The sequence below is a fragment of the Sarcophilus harrisii genome, chromosome 2 (genome assembly GCF_902635505.1).
Source record: "Sarcophilus harrisii chromosome 2, mSarHar1.11, whole genome shotgun sequence".
Taxonomy (NCBI): Eukaryota; Metazoa; Chordata; class Mammalia; order Dasyuromorphia; family Dasyuridae; genus Sarcophilus; species Sarcophilus harrisii.
The window spans coordinates 255308233-255325778 of NC_045427.1; the positions used below are offsets into that span (position 1 = coordinate 255308233).

At 32.5% G+C, this 17546-nt stretch overlaps 1 protein-coding gene across 4 annotated transcripts in view; it reads right to left on the minus strand.

The window, feature by feature from the left end:
• The window catches only part of DPH6 (diphthamine biosynthesis 6), a 475226-nt gene that overhangs the window by 446318 nt on the left and 11362 nt on the right, over positions 1 to 17546 (minus strand). For all 4 annotated transcript variants that reach the window (XR_004231946.1, XM_031952046.1, XM_031952047.1 and 1 more), the window contains exon 3: positions 14606 to 14799. Coding sequence is in view for 3 of the 4 variants with exons in the window: in XM_031952046.1 (XP_031807906.1) it covers positions 14606 to 14799 (194 nt within the window). In the remaining variant the exon portion in view is untranslated. The remainder of the gene's footprint in view (positions 1 to 14605; positions 14800 to 17546) is intronic.

Below are 17546 nucleotides of genomic sequence, written 5' to 3' on the forward strand. Positions count from 1 at the left end.
AACCCTCACATCCCTAGCCATCTCAAAACCACCAGCTTTATGGATGACTTTTCTGTCCTTGAAAAGTAGTTTATATATATTCTAAGGCCCAGACACCTGATCACTTGAAAATCTTAGTATCTCTTAAAAAAAAAAAAAAAAAAAAAAAAAAAAAAATCTGTTCCTTCCTCCATAGTGTTGCTTCCCTTTGACTCTTCCTGATTTCCCTTGGAATTTTGGGGAGCTTCTTTAATCCAGCAGGATATCTCTCTAGTCAACACAGAAGATACCTTTTCAGTTCCAGATCTTTGGTGCCACAGAAACTATGGTTTCTTTGATTCAAGTAGAAAAATCTCAGTTGCAATCAATCCAAATCTGAAGGCTATTCTGGTTGTACAATCTTGAAAAGAAGTAGTATGAGTATTAACTGAAGCAAGACCAAGAGATACAATATTTATTGTATCCAGTTCAAGAGAACATGACTATTAGAAAGAATAACAAAGGGTTACAAAACAATACTAATAAAAAAAAACCTTCAAATTTATAAATCTCAAAAAGCCAGGTCAAAAAGTCAAGGACAATTTCAGAAGTTTCAAAAAGTTTATTAAGGGGTAATTTTAAAGAGAGGATGATGATATAATATCCACTATGAAGTAAACAAGAATGAATATGCACTATAATATATGCCACAAGGAAAAAATACTTGACAAAGTTAAACATTACAAAGAAACCTAAGAGAGAATTACCAAAGGCTGCTAAATAATCTCCATTTCTGAAATAATAAGACAGATTGTTCTAAGTATGGGAAGGTTTAAATGTAGCCTAATAAGAGATCTGATCCTAAAATTCATTACTTCTTTTTCAGTCCAAACTACTAATAGGGAAGTGAAAATCTATTTTATTTCAGTCTAGAGTAGAAGACAGTCTAGGTCCCATTTTTAATGCTTTAGAAATAATCTCCATACACAAATCAAACAAAGAATAAAATAGGCAGCATAGAATCCTGCAACAGGGAGGATATGAGTAGGCTGTTGGCCTGCATCTTTAAAAATGAATAAAAGTCATTCCATTTAATTCCATTGACTTTAAAATGAACTATTTTTTAATATTACCTATATTTCCTCCCTTACTTTTTACAAATTTTAATCATCCAGCTACTCAAAAATCTACAATCTGCCTACTTAAATTAAAAAGCCCTTGCTTATGGCCCTCCACAATGTAGTTTATATAAACATATATAGGTCTAAAAGAGCAGTTTAAGGTAAAGAATCTGGAGTTAAGTCCTACCCCCAAAAAATGCACCAAGTATCCTCAATGGCACTGAAAAATGTATTAATTAGATCTTTATTAGTTGCTGGACTTAGAGTGTCACTGTATTTTGAAATGATTCTGTACCTCAGTTTACTCACAAGGAAAAGGGGACTAAAAGTGTTCATTCCAAGAAATATCTGAAAGGTTTAATTAAATGGCTGAAAGGGGCTAAATGAAAGGCTCTGGAGGACAAAAAATCACAGGAAACAAAAGCAAAAGGATAAATCCAGCCCAATATATTATATAAATTTGCCTCCACTAAAGCTCTTTCACATTTTGTACTATTACCATTCCTATTTCAGTGCCCACTCGCAGCTACCATTTAATAATACACTAATGGAAATCCATATGCACCCAAAAATGACATTTAACTTTACTACATTATTTTGGAGGATGTGGTAGAGAAAAGGGAAGGAAAGAAAAGCAGATGAATGGCATAACATTGTCATGCCAAGAAAAAAAAACAACCTATCTCTTAAGAAAATTTAAATTATTTCATTTGTTCTCAAAATTCCTCTATTTTTTTTTTTCCTGAAAGGGAAAGGTGTTACTAAGTCCTACTTCCTACCTGCTTCAAAAAGGTAAAAATGTTACTCCCATTTTGCAGTGAGAGTAACTAAGTCCTAGGAAATTAAACTATTGGACGAAAGGGCCAAATTAGGTTAAAATCTCCAAAAATAATCTTAGAGTTAACTATTCCCATCAGCACCTTAAGTTCAAATGATTAATTTCTAAAATGAAATTATAAAAATGATTTTAATTCAACATATTTATTACTACCAATATCAAAGCATATTCATAATATGCATTTTGCTCACTTTCTAAGACCCAATCTTAGGTCATATCAGATAGTTTCCACCTATACTTGCAAACCATGAGTTAAGAATGAAACCGTGGAGTTCTGTGTACATTACATACATTTATTAATGAAATATCAGCTATTCAATTCTATGGACATAAACTATATAGTTGGTAATTTAGCACAAGGTTTATTTAAAGTCAACTTGAATTAAGTAATTTTTGATTTAGTGTACCAAGTTAAAGAAAAGATAATCACATGACAAAATCATAATTATTCAAAAATATGTAATTGGGTATCAAGAAACCAATAAACATTTATTAAGTATTTACTATGTTCCAGGCACTATGTTAAACATTGGGGACACACAAAGAGGCAGACAGTTCCTGTTCTCAAGAAGCTCACAATCTCTATTGAATGGGCCACTCAACTGCCCAAAATAAGATAAATGGGAAATAATTAACAGAAAAAAGGCACTAGAATTAAGAGAGGTTCGAAAAGGTTTCCTTTAGATGAGATTTTAATGGTACTTAAAGGAAGCAAAGGAAGCCAAGAGGCAGAGATGAGGAGGAAAAACATTCCAGTCAAGGGGGATGGCCAGAGAAAATGCCACGAACCAAGACATAGAGAGCCTTTCTTAAGAAAGAGGTAGGAGGGCAGTGTCACTGGATCAGGGAGGACATGGCAAAGAGTAAGGTATAAGAAAACTGAAAAGTTAAGAGGTTGTCCACTGAGTACTAATTAATTTATTGTTGTTCAGGCATTATTCAGTTATTTCTAATTCTTTATGATACCATTTGAGGTATTCTTGGCAAAGCTATTGGAGTGGTTTACCATTTCCTTTTTGGCTCATTTTACAGATTGGGTACTGAGGCAGAAAGGGTTAGATAACCTGGCCAAGGTCATACAACTAATAAGTGTGTGAGGCCAGATTTGAGCTGAAAAACATAGGTCTTCCTGATTCCAGGCCTACCCACTCTATCCACTGAGCCACCTAGATGTCCTAACTAAATACTATTAATAATATAATCATAAGTTTGGGAGAGACTTGGAGGTTACTTAGCATCTAAACCTGTATTTGTTTATCTAGATTTCAAACAGTGGAACTACTTTCTCAAGCTAAAAATTTTAAGATACAAAATAAGAAAAATGTTAAATGACAGAAGTAGAGGAATTCTCTGCTAAAGAAATGACCAAGTAATACATTTCTTGGATTAGAATTTCTTTTCAACGATCTCAGGTAAGCATTATTTCAGAAAATATACTATTTTGTATATTTTTTCACACACACACACAAAATTATATTTAATGTAGGAGACTATGTCATAAGAAGATAGAGGCATAACACATAAGCTAAAACATTGAAAAATAAAATCTATCCAGAATTTTAAAAGGCAAGACAAAAGACAGAACCATACAAACTTAGTTTTCATTATGTAACAGGATATAATGCACAGTATCCAGACAGGGTTTCTCTTTCCCCTACATAGTAAGTTCTGATTACATAAAAAGAATTTATGGTGCCCTGCATTCAGGATTAGAAATGGAAAATAATGGCTTTGGACACTATACTCAAGCCCTTCACCCTTATCAACCAATGTTTCATAATGACAAATCTTCATATATAGTTTTTCATCTTTTAAGCTCTAGATATTTTTTAAATAGTTTCCTCCAATTTAAAAGAAGGAAAAACTGATACAAAATTAAGTGATTTGTCCAGGATCAAGTACCACACGCAGTGTAAGATGCAGTATAGGAAAAAAATTCATATATGTTAGTATTACTGATAATCATTAATCAATTCTAAGAGCACACCCAGAAAAGAAGTCAGAGATGCAAGCCAAGAAATAGGAGGAAAAATGGTCAGTGGAGTGACAGATCTAAGAATCTTGCAAAGCACAATTCAGGAAGCTGGACCTTTAGGGAAGAATGTAACATATTTGATATATAGTATGTTGGTAAGAATAAATTCAGGGAAGCAGAAAACTGAGAAAAAATTTTATATCCAAGGGTTCTGATAAAGGCCTCATTTTTAAAATATATAGAGAAATGACTCAAATTTATAAGAACATAAGCTATTCTCCAATTGATAAATAGAAAAAGGACATGAACAGACAATTTTCAGACAAAGAAATTAAAGTCATTTCTAGTCATATGAAAAAAAATTCTCTAAATCACTACCATTTCACACCTCTGAGATAAGCTAAGATGACAGGAAAAGATAATGATAAATGTTGGAGAAGACATGGGAAAACTGGGACACTAATACATTGTTGGCAGATGCAACCATTCTGGAGAACAATTTGGAACTATGTCTAAAGGGTTATTAAACTATGAATACCTTTGATTCAACAGTGTCTCTCCTAGGTCTACATCCCAAAGAGAGCATGATAAAGGGAAAAGGACTCACCTGTACTAAAATGTTTGTAGTAACCCTTTTTGTAGTGACAAGAAACTGGAAAGTGAGTGGATGCCTATCAGTTGAGGAATGGCTCAATAAGTTATGGTATATGAATGTAATGGAATATTACTGTTCTATAAGAAATGATCAGCAGGATGATTTCAGAAAGGCCTGGAGAGACTTACATGAACTTTTGGTAAGTGAAATGAGTAGAACCCAAGAGAACATTGTACACAACAACAAGATTATGTATTCAATTGTGATAGACTTGGCTCTTTTCACAATGAGGTGATTCAGATCAATTCCAATAGACTTGTAATAGAGAGAGCCATCTGGATCCAAAGAGAGGGATTGAATGTGGATCATAATATAGTATTTTCACCTATTTTGTTGCTGTTACCGTTTGCTTGTTTTATTTTTCTTTCTCATTTTTTTCCTTTTGATCTGCTTTTTATTCTGCAGCATGATAAATGTGGAAATATGTTTAGAAGAATTGCACATATTTAACCTATAATGCATTACTTACTGTCTAAGGGAGGGAGAAAAATTTGGAACACAAGGTTTTGCAAGGATGAAGCTATCTTTGCAAATATATTTTGAAAAATAAGAACCTATTATCATTAAAAAGAAAGAAAGAAAGAAAGAAAGAAATTCAACAGGGCTCACAGATGCCATGGGAAGAATGGAGGAAAATAAAAATTTGTAAAAGGCAGACAATAAAATGATAAAGTGAAATAGCCAGGCTTAGTCAAGAATTGCCATTTTAAAATGTAAGGAGTTCAGATCTACTTGAAAATAGTGTGTAAAGGCCAGAATATCAAGAAATGTACAAAAGATAGGCTCTTCAAGGAATTCTGAGTAGATCAGTTGGAAAGATAATAGAGATATGATAGGTCAGAAATAAGAATAGTACGACAGATTGGCTCCATATATGGGCACAAGTACCAGGTTCACACCAGGGAAAGGATGCACAAATTGGAGAAACAGGCTATATAAGAACATGATTTTGACAGAAGAAGGAAGCCCAGTTTCCCTTAGAGAAACTTAGACTTAGAGACACAGATACCTGTAGATAAACATACTGGATACATCTCAGAGTTATCATAATCGGTTTATATGATCTGATGACAGTTTATTTCCAGGCAAATCTTACATCATCTGTTTCATCATACATATTTCATTCTAGAATCTAAATACCCAAAGCTAACACAATCTCAATGAAGCTGCACCTGGGATTGAAAATTACATTGGTCTGCTGTCCAATTCTTCCTGTTCTGAATCCAGGATCAATACCAAAAAAGCATTTACTGTGCCAAGGGACCAGGTTTAATGTCCAATATCTTGGGAACCGCCAAGTTGAAGACAAGCTGTGCAATTTGGGAGAGCCAGAAGCAATCTGTAAAGGGCTCAGTGCCTGCTACCTAGTGCCAAGTCTGAAACCCAATGCCAAATACTGGAACTGTCCTGTGACTTCTTTCCATGAGGAACCCTTCCATGTTTGCCTATCCCTAAATCAAGTCCCCAAAAGCATTTTTCCAAATTATGGAAGGAAAACAGAGTTATAGAATTAAACCCCTCCCTTCCTCATTCCCAAAGCAAGCTTTCATAATGCAAACATTGAAAATAATTTGTAAGCTTGACCAATCATCATGTTTATGATATAATGCTGCAACTGAAAAGTCTATCATAGCTCATTTAACCACTGCCAAATTTGATAGGACATCCTATCCTGAAGTGTATCATTGTGATGCCTATGCCCATTTAAGCACTTGCCTAAAAGGGAGAACATGAACAATTAATTTAACAATAATTTTAATATATTTTTCTTTATTGAGTATTTTCCCTTGCAGTTGATAGGTTCATAATAAAAAATAATAGTCAATTGTTAAATACCTTTGCTAATAGGAAAAACAACTGAAGTTCATAGATCACAAAGAAGTATAATTTTAATCACCATCTAGCATCTACCTTTTCTCTTTCTGATTCTTTTGATTGTTATTTGTCATAATTTTTTCCTTTTATTTCCACCCTTTGTTTGAAAGGAGCTAATAAACAGCAAAATGACTGGAGCAGGGAAAAACAGGACAATCAAGAGGCATAGCTCAATCACTTCCTAGATTACTGGTCCCTTAATACTTTTGAGGTGATGACAGACTTTCCCAATCCTATGTCTAGGGAAACATGGGCAAGGAAGAGATTGGGCAAGATGACAGATATAAACAACTTCAAGAGAGCTCAAACTCCATTTGCTTTGATATTTAAAAGATACTAATGGAAGCATAAAAGGTAATAACTAGGATGGAAACCACAAAAAGACTATTAAGTTTAACCCACTCAATTTTCAAAGGAAGGAACTGTAACCTATCTAGGCTAAAAGTTCAGCCCAAGGTTACACTGCTAGTTAGTGGTAAAACCAATAGTAGAAACTAAATTTCCTCACTTCCATTCCAGTGCTCCTCTTTATATATACATATATACATTATATATACACACATACACACAAACATATATTTTCATTCAAATAACTATTTTTTTTAAACTGTCCAAAAAGCTAATCATGATGCTGGAATATTAGATCTAGTAGAAGACCAGGAAGTAGGAGTCCCTGATCAATGAAGTAGGTATAAATCAAACTTCTCAGCTCAGCTCTCAAAATTTATTAAAATTTTTCCTTTAAAAACTACTAGATGATATCCAGCAACAAGTTTTACTTTGCTACTTCACAATGAGTCATTGTGATTAAATGATTTATATTCTACAATTATTATGTTTAAAATAAATTTGAAGTTGGTGCTAATGATTGCTGTGGTTTTCTTACAGCAAGACAAATAGATAACATCTAAATCTAAACAAAAGAGGCGGTAGACTAGCTCCTAGATTGGACTATTTCAAAACAATGAAACCCAGATATTACTTAAAAAACAGAATGTCATTACATAGAAGTCCCAATCCCTCTATTTTTGTCCACCTGCATTTTTGATTTCCTTCACAGGCTAATTGTACACTACTTCAGAGTCTGATCCTTTTTGTACAGCAAAATAACTGTTTGGACATGTATATTTATTTTGTATTTAATTTATACTTTAACATATTTAACATGGATTGGTCAACCTGCCATCAGGGGGAGGGGATGGGGGAAGGAGGGGAAAATTTGAACAAAAAGTTTGGCAATTGTCAATGCTATAAAATTACCCATGCATATAACTACTAAATAAAAAGCTATAAAAAAAAGTCAGAAGATTATAAATGAAAAGAATATCAGAAAGGCCAAATTTCCATCTTCTCAAAAATATACTACAATAGAAAACAAATCCTTTTCCACATATTTTGTGCTTAATTTACAAATCTGTGAAAGAGTAATATATTGCAAGTTGCCATCAAGAACAAATCATTTTTCATTCTTTTTACAATCACCATTTCTTTCCTATATGTATTTCTGTCTTTCTGAACTTCAGTATCATGTCTTTGCATGCAAACCCTAAAATTTCCCTCAGCAAGTAGGGCTTCCTCATTCTGGATAACCATCTGATCTAAAATCCCCTAGCTCCCATTGTTGGATTTCTCATGGGACCTCCATTATAAAAAGGGGCCAAGACCAGCCAATCTTCATTCCTTTTCTGCCTTGTTTCTGACTTTCTAGACTCAAAACTGTGCCTCTGCTTGGGTACCATTATTTCCTTTCCCTCATCACCTATTTTTCTTTTCCTTCCTCTGTTAGATTGTATGCATCTCCAGTGCTAGGTGCTTAAGATACAATGAACCCAAGAAAAGATAGTCTTGGGTTCATATTTGTATCTTAAGCACCTAGCACAATGCATGGCCCACAGTAAGCACTTAATAAATATTTGTTACCTTTCCTTGCCAGCAAACAAAAGGCAAGAATAATCCATTTTGACAGGACCATAGAAAATCAAACATATTAACATACTATTTTGGAGCTAGGAATGGTGAAATATTCAGTAAAGCATTTGGAATTATATTGATTAAAATGTCCATATTTTTTCTGACCCTGAAATTCTACTGCTAAGCACATACTACAAAGATATGCATGATAAAAAAAGAAAGGTGTTACATATACCAAAATACTTATAGCAGTGCTCTGTAATAGCAAAGAATGGGAAACAATGAGGAAAAATTCTTAATTGGAGATGGCTAAACAAAATTATTGCATAGGAATATAATGGAATTATTATTGCTTTACAAGAAATAAGGAATATGAAAAATAGGGAAAAGTATGAGAAGATATATGAAAGGGGACATAAACAGAACCAGGAAGACAATATACACAATAACTTCACACTATAAATGGAAAGACTATAAATAAAATAAAAATAAAATTTGAAACTGAATATTGTGTAATTTCAATGACAAAGCTTGGTTACAAAAAGAACATGAGACTATACCTCCTTCTCTTCTTTGGAAAGGTAAGTGACTATGGGTGGAGAACACAATCTAATATTGAATTTGGCTGATGTGTTGCTAAATCTTTTTTTGCCCTTTTAAAAGTTTCTTTATTATATGGCTCTCTCCAGGAAACAAAGGAAAAAATACTGGGAAATGTAAGTACTAACAAAAAAGATATTAATAAAAATATAATTCAAAACCTAAGTCATTAGGATTTCATTGGTCTGACTTGAGCAAGCAAATGAAATTCACTTTGGTAATTTAGCCCTATAATAAGGGAGAAGGGAAAAACAATATACATGCTTCTTATAGTATTCTCTCAGTGAGGGAGGAAAATGTGATGACAGACTGGCTGCAATGGAATTACGGGTTTAAAAAAAAAGAAGTTAGTAAGTTGCTTACATAAGGCTATCACAGTAAAGACAAGGTATCATCCACCACTTCTACAGATTAATAGTCCTGAAGAAAAGAAATTAAAACTAATAGAACACCTTCCAAAAACACAATTTATAAATAGTAACTTTGTACTCCTTGTTTTAAAGGCACAAAATTAGAAAGACAAATTATTTTCATGTACCAACAAGTTACCTATGAACAAATTAATGCACATGATAATTTAATTGTGAAACTATTACTAATATACTCTTAGGGAGAAAAATTACTTGGAAATTGGTTATCTTTTTGAATAACCATCCTAAAGACTTCCTTCTAGTTTTGATTTTTTTGTTTGTTTGATCCTTCTGTATTCCATAGGAATTATAGCACTATAATCTTTGGCATTCATTTCATCCAACCATTGTAAAATAAATGACAAAATTTGAAATGTTGTAAATGATTCCTAAACTTCAAGTTTTTTTTTCAAAAAGTTTAAAAATTTTAACAGAAATATTTCCTACAAAAATCTCAGTGCTAATTTTTAAAAGATAGATTTTAAATATATGTTAAAGTTGTACTTTAATCTGTTACAAATAAATGTATAAAGTGAAAATGAATCTAAATGTTTTTAATATTAAAAAGATTAAAAACTGCAATTCCATCTTTTTCTTAGGACAAATGAAGATTAAAAAGAATTATAGCTATTCTAGACTATTTTTTTCTATAATTACTCAATTATTCATTTGAATATGTAAGACCTCAATGGCAATTTTTGCACCATAGTGCCATAAATGGGTTTAGCTGTAAAAGCCTGATTACACAGTGTCTCCCATAAAAGCAATATATTTCTGATATTTATGTCCCTAAAATATCCTATAGTAAAATTAATAATTTCTACACAGGAAAAGAAGCAGCTATTTGGTCCTGGACAACTTGATAACATCTCTTTCAACTTATAGTTATAATTATCATGTATGAACTTCCAAAGCAGAAGTTGTCAAGATTTAACATTAGCATTAATTTATGTCATAATTGACTGTTACTATAAAGATAATGGCAAAGCATCCATTTCATCAGACAGCATGTGTCGAAAGTGAAATTTCACCTTAATTACTAAGAATCTGTCTGTTTTTAATTAAATTGATCAGTAATATATTATCTTTTTTTTTTACTTGGAAGGCTATTATTATCACAAAGCTGAAACTGTCAACTTGCTGCAATTTTTTTCTCCAAAATGATCAAGAGTAAAACTTTCAAGCAATGTAATCAATGATATATCTAATTTGAAACCCATCAAAAATACTATGTTAAAAACTTTATATCCTGTTTCACAGAACTATGAAACGGACAGTCTGAAAAGTGAATGTGATGGAGACCAAATAGTATAATGGGAAAGAACAATTTATTTATAATCAAAGAAGCTTGATCTGAATCTTATTTCCACTGCTTGTTAGATGAGTAAACTTGGGGAAGTCTTCCAACCTCTCTAGATCTCAATTGCCTCATCTGAAAAAACAAAAAAACAAGAAGGAATTGAAGCTAAATGATCCCTAAGGTTTGGCTTACCTCTAAATTATATGATCCTTTTTTACCTTGGTGCACCATTTGATACTACTGGATAACCCTCTCCTAGATCATGTTATATGAATATCACTTTAGCAGAGAAGATACAGGGAACCTCATTAGCCACCTTCAATTATTCAAAGAACTGCCATGTAAAAAATATATCATTAGATTTATTTTCCTTGGTCCCAGATGGTGATAATAGGAGTAAAGGCAAGAAGTTGCATAAAGAAGATCTAGCTTCATATAGGAGAAAATCTTTCTAACATTTAGGGCTACCCAGCAGTGGAATGTGTTGCCTTGGGAAGTAGCAGAATCCCCTTAATAGAGAATCATGAGAGCACATATTTAAATCTGAAAGGAACTTAATGCTATCATTTTACAGAAAAGAATAATTTTGGATACATTCCAATAACAATAAAAATCATGACAATAATAGAAATAACAACAACAACAATAATATACACTGATCATAAAAACATCACGAAGTAAACTAAGAACTACTGCCATCCTGAAGTCAAAGCTGAAGAGGAAAAATATTTAAAATAAAAATCCCTAAATACACACTTCCAAATGTATAAAATAGACTATAGGAATGTATCTTATAGAAAATATAATAAATCAAACTAAATAAAAGACCTATTAATGAAATGTACCTACAGAAAGAGGAGATTCATCAAAAAGGAGGAAAAAAATTGATGAATATTCTCAAAGCACATAATAATCAGGTAAAAAACCCATAGAAACACTTTTGGAAGAAAGAAGCATTATTTCACTGAACAACAGATAATTATACAACACGATTTTTTTTCCTAATGTAACCAAAAATGGTTTTCATCTAGGAAGAGCCTATGAAACTGTCATACTCCAAAAATGAAATCAAAAAGCATTGACAGAAAATATCCACACGAACTTAGCCAATATTCTAACAAGAAAGCAGCAAATAAATGGCTGAGACACATGGATTTGTTTGGGAAAACAAAGAGAATAAGAAATTACAAAAGCGTTATCTTGAATGAGTCCAGATAGGGATCAATGTAGAATGTACAAGAAAACTATGGAAAATGTGCAACACATTATTGTAACCTTTAAAATTTTAGTACCAACAGAACACCTATCAAGATATATGCTAGCTAGAATTGTAGATCCGCTATTCACTATCTTTCAAGAACTGAGAGACAACAAATTACCACAGTACACAAAAAGATCCCAAAATATATCCTTCAAGAATCAACCTAGAACTGTACTAAGACTGCAATATGATCATAGATTGAACTACTACTCATAATCACTAATTCATAAAAGCTTTAGAAAAATGTTTTTAATAGAAGTAGCCACATCAAACCTTGGTAATCTCCAAAATATAGAACCTCAGCCAGGATCAAAATTATATTGGTACATGATAAGGTATATGTTATCCCTATTGTCCTATCTGCTAACAGAATTGAACTGAAGATGCTTTCAATGAACCTAAAATGGATAAGTTTACATTCTAGTACTTTTAACTAAAGGACAGCTAGATGCCTCTGGATAAAAGGTTGGCCCTGGAATCCAAAAGACCGAATTCAAATCCAAGCTCAGACACTTAGTACAGCTGTGAGACCTTGGGCAAGTTGTTTAACCCTGCCTGCCTAGGAGGCAGCTAGATGGCTTGGGAATAGAGTGCTGGGGTGTCAGGAAGACTTGTATGATAATGGCTAAGTCACATAGCCTCTGTTTGTGTTAATCCACTGGAGAGGAAAATGGCAACCTGTCAAGAAAACACCATGGACAGTGAGGTCCATGGGGACATGACTGAACAACAAAAAGTTTTATCCAACTATCTTGGTCACCTATGAAAATCAGTACATTAAGTCATTTTGGTCATCTGGGCCACAATGTTTCCATGAACTAATATATACATGGTAACTTTAGGAAAGGAGAAATTTCTAAAGAAATCAGAAAAAAAATTCCTTTGGGAGATAGTATACAAATTAAATTATTAATGAAGCTCAGGATTTTAAATCTGAGAAATAAAGAAGTGCATTTCTAGGTATAAGCCTCTACAATGGGAGAGAGGAAAGAAATGGAGTGATAAATTTGGGCAACATGGAGTGCTAAATTTAGGGAACACTGAGCCGGCCAGTTTGGCTAGAAAATAGAGTAAATGAAGGGAAATAAGGTACAGTAAACCAGGGAAGGATGGTTAAAACCAGACTATGAAGAGACACTGATTCCAAGCAAAAGGACTTGCAGTTTTTCTCAGAATCAGGGACTCATTGAAGTTTCTTGAGTAGAGACATTGTCAAAAAGTTATGGTTTTCATAAATTACTGTGACAGCTATGTGGAAAATAGCTTGGAGAAGGGAGGGGTTAAAAGCCAAGAATCTGATTAGAAGGGTAGTGCAATGCTTTCTGATAATGATTATTGTGGTAAAACTTGTTACTCTTTCTCAGACAAGAGTAAGTAAATAAAAATATAACTAGTAATATCTTAAAAAAGAAAATTCTAACATTAAATTTTTAAAAATGTAGATTCTTTTATTTATTATTTGAACTAAATCCTCTGTGGATACTAAACTTTGATTTAGTAACATAAAAATTAATATATAAAGCTTCATTAATTTCTCAGAGCAGGCCTGTAAAATTCTCTTGACAAGAGTCACTGGTGATAGCTTCTAGGCAAAGGATTTCTGAAGAGCAAGAACATCCACGCAATGTCACTAAAGAGCAGAATAAAAGGTAGATTCCCAAGCAGGTCACTTAACAGCTCTTGGACTTAGTTTCTCATATGTAAAATGATGAGAATTAGAACAGATGACTTCTAACTTTCAGTGTAAAATCTCTTATACTTGATATCAACAGTCTGCCATAACTTCAACTTAGTTCAATATACAAGTTATCAAATATATGCTCGGTACTTACTACAAAATCATGCACTAGGCCTTAAGTATCATTAGCACCATTGCAAATGTGAAATAAAAGACTGAAAATGAAGACTTTCTCCCTGAGATTTCACAAAGTCTAATGAACTTAGAGAATTATTGTACATTACAGCTGTCTTTGGTATCTCATCTTCCTATTAATTCATAAACTAGCATCTTCTCAGTGTTTTCTCAGTTTTCTGCATTCAGCAAGTACTTAATAAAGGTTTGATGCAGTTTTTGCTGACCAAAAAATGTTGCAGATAAAGAAGAAAATGATTAACTGAAGTCAATAATACCAATAACAATGAAGAGTTATAGATTCTGACATCTAAGCATTCTATTAATGAATGTTCACTGGGCTAGATAAACAGCAACAATATATTTAATTCAACAGACATTTATTAAATATCTACAATGTACTGGGGAGATAGAAAGATAAGTAAGACAGTCACTACCCTTGTGGAGCTTAAAATTTATTAGGAAGGGTATGACAATACAACAAATATTTATTAAGTTTACTAAGAACAACTAATTATAATGCAAAAGAGACCAAGATAAATAACAAAGGTACAAAGTGCTCATGCAAAATCCCAGAAGAGAAAGGTTATTTCTTATTGGTTTCAAAAAAAAAAAAAGTGCTCTTAAGTTCTTATGCTAACAAAAAAATATAGCTATCCCAAACCTCCTATATAATCAATCATCTAAACCATGACTATAAACCAATAAAAAGCTTGCCTCAGTTTTTCCTTATTCACAAGCAAATAAAATTCCTTGCAAAATACTCTTTGCTTTTCAGTAGATTTTAAACTACATATGACTCTACTGCCAGACTTTATAGAGTGTGGTATAACTGGTTAGAAACCATACCTTAACATATTTCAGAAGTTCATAGAGATCTTCAACCTCATCACCTTCACATCTGCTATATGTTCGTCCAGTCTCCACACTGGTCCCTTTGATGATTTGACGATATAGTGGGAGAGCCATTGCTTTGGCAAACAATTCAATGGCCTGATGTCCTACTGTCTGATACATGTAACTATCCAGTTCATCTGATTCCACTGTGGTAAATAAAATAGAAATGCTCAATTAAAAAAAATCAAAAGGAAGCTGGAGTTGAAGACTTGACAAAGTTACCAAAACAGCACAATTAATTGTGATAGAATACGAAACTGAAAATGAATGCTGTAGATTGTAGAATGCTGTAGAATGAATATCTTCCCATTATGAAATGAAATCTTACATACCAATCTACCATGGCTATTACTACATGAAGTAAAAAATAGAAAACTGTGGGGCCAGCAACCAATATCTTCAGGTAATATTCCAGAGGACTACATCACCCAAGCTCTGAGTCCAAAGGGTTAAATTGGTTAATTCTTTGTTATCAGAATTACATTAGTATTGAAGTCCTCTATAAGCAAGAATCATTTTACATTCTTTGTACTTGTACCCCCAGCATTTTGTACAGTGTCTAGCACATTGGATGTACTGAATATTACTGATTTAGTCAACAACACTTTGCCACTACCTCTTGAGTTCTTCCTTAGCATCCTCAGTAAACATCATAGAACCTGAAAGTGATATTCAATTCACCTATGTTCTAATCATCTTTCCTACGGTTTGCATAAACACACACACACACACACACACACACAAATATAATAAATGTTCTAATGAAAAATAAGCATTCATGTGTCTATTATACACACATGTAGACATATATACATGTATGTGTACATGTGTGTGTATGTCTGTATACATATGCATCTGTGTATACATATATGCATATGTGTGTGTATGTCTTGAGAGTCTCCAAAGAATAAATTTATATTCTCTTATTTTCTCAGTTTAACTTCTTTTTTCAATTCAAACTGATATTGGTTTAATGGATTATGGATGACTAAAGGATTTCTTTTAATGTACAAGGTATCACAAAACTATAGAGTCAAAAAGGATCCTTGAGATCATTTAAGTCCAATTTCCCTTACCCACCTACGCATTTTACATATGAGAAAAAAAAGACAGAGATGTAGACCCTGCCCTAAGATATCAATTGACTTGCCTAAGTCACACAGCTAGTAAATGAAAAAGTTATGTCTTATGATTTTCTGTCCATTGCTCTTATTATTACTCAACTATCTCATAACTGATATCAAATATCTGATTAATTTTTGAAATTACTAATATGTATTCCAATAAAAATGTATATACAACTCTATTATTTATGTAGCTTGAAATTCCACAGTAATATCTTATGATTTATTGTACTATGAGTGAAGCCCACTACTATGCTAACAAACAAATTCAATGAGCATTTTATGTTTGCTATTTGCAATTATTGAGAGAGGCACTAGGTATACAAAACTGAAAAACAAAACAGTCTTTTAAGAAAAAGAAGTTACAACCTAATAAGGAAAATACAGACACAAGTAAGCAAAAAATAAGTCTGAATATGATAAGTAAAGAGAGTTCCAGGAAAAGTACTTTAAATACTTGAACAAAATATGAGGGGGGGAAAATTACTTTTTAAAAAAATATTTTAATTTTCCCCCCAATTACATGTAAAAAGAAATTTTTTTAACATATGTTAAATTTTGAGTTCCAAGTTCTATCTCTTTTTTGGTAAGCAATCTGATGTAGATTATATATGTCCGATCATGTAAAATATTTCCATATTAGTCATTTGTGCAAGAAGCCCCCAAAGAAAGGAAGGAAAATAGAGGTAAAGAGAGAGAGAAAAAGAAAGAGAGGTGGAAGAAGGGAGGAAAAAGGGAAGGAAGAAAAAAAGAAAGGAAGGAAGGGAAAAATAGTATGCTTCAGTCTGTATTCAGACAACATCAGCTCTTCCTCTGGATATGGATGGCATTTTTTTTCATGAGTCCTTTGTGATTGTCATTCCCAGTTATTCACTGTATAATATGCTATAACTGTACAAAATTCTCCTGGTTCAGCTTATTTTGCTCTGTATCATCAGTTCATGTAAGTCTTTTTTAGGTTTTTCTGAAATCATTCTGCTCATTATTTCATTACAATCAAATACCATAACTTTTTAGGCCATTCCACAAGTGATGGATATCCCTTCAATTTCTAATTCTTAACCACTACAAAAACAGCTGCTATAAAAATTTTTGTACAAAACCATATTTTTCTTAATCAATGGATACTAGTAGTACAACTATTATGTGAAAGTCGGCAAATTTTTTATATTAAAAAGATGTTGTTATGCTGAAAAAGGTGAGGAACCACTGCTATTGTCATAGGTTAGTTTTAGGGATGTGTCTTAAGGACTGCATTATGGATTATCAAGCAGATATTTCAGATAGCAGAACTGTTCCTTATGCAATGTAAAAAAGACGTTGAGTATCCAATATGGTGTTTATAGTATCTATTTGGGATTTTAAAAATTACTCTTGACAACATGTACATAAACTAAAAAAAATAAGTCTTTTACTTTCTTTTGCAAGATTTACATTTGAATTTTCACTTGTAAAATAATCTGAGCATACAACAATAAACCCACAAATATAAATAGTCTTCTTTCAACCTGTAGTATGGTAAAATAATGTAAAAAAATGAGTGGGAGAAAGTTTAATTAGAATTTTTGAATCTATAAAGTTACATTCTAGATTACTCCATTATTATAAATTCCTTACTCTCTAATTTAGAATAGGAATTAGAACAAGATTAGAACACCTCTATTTCACATGATACCTAAAAATACACTTACCTTTTTAAGGTAGAGCTGTATGAATTCATATAAAGGACTTTGAGTTGTTGGGGGGGACGTCTAGTTGTTAGTATAATA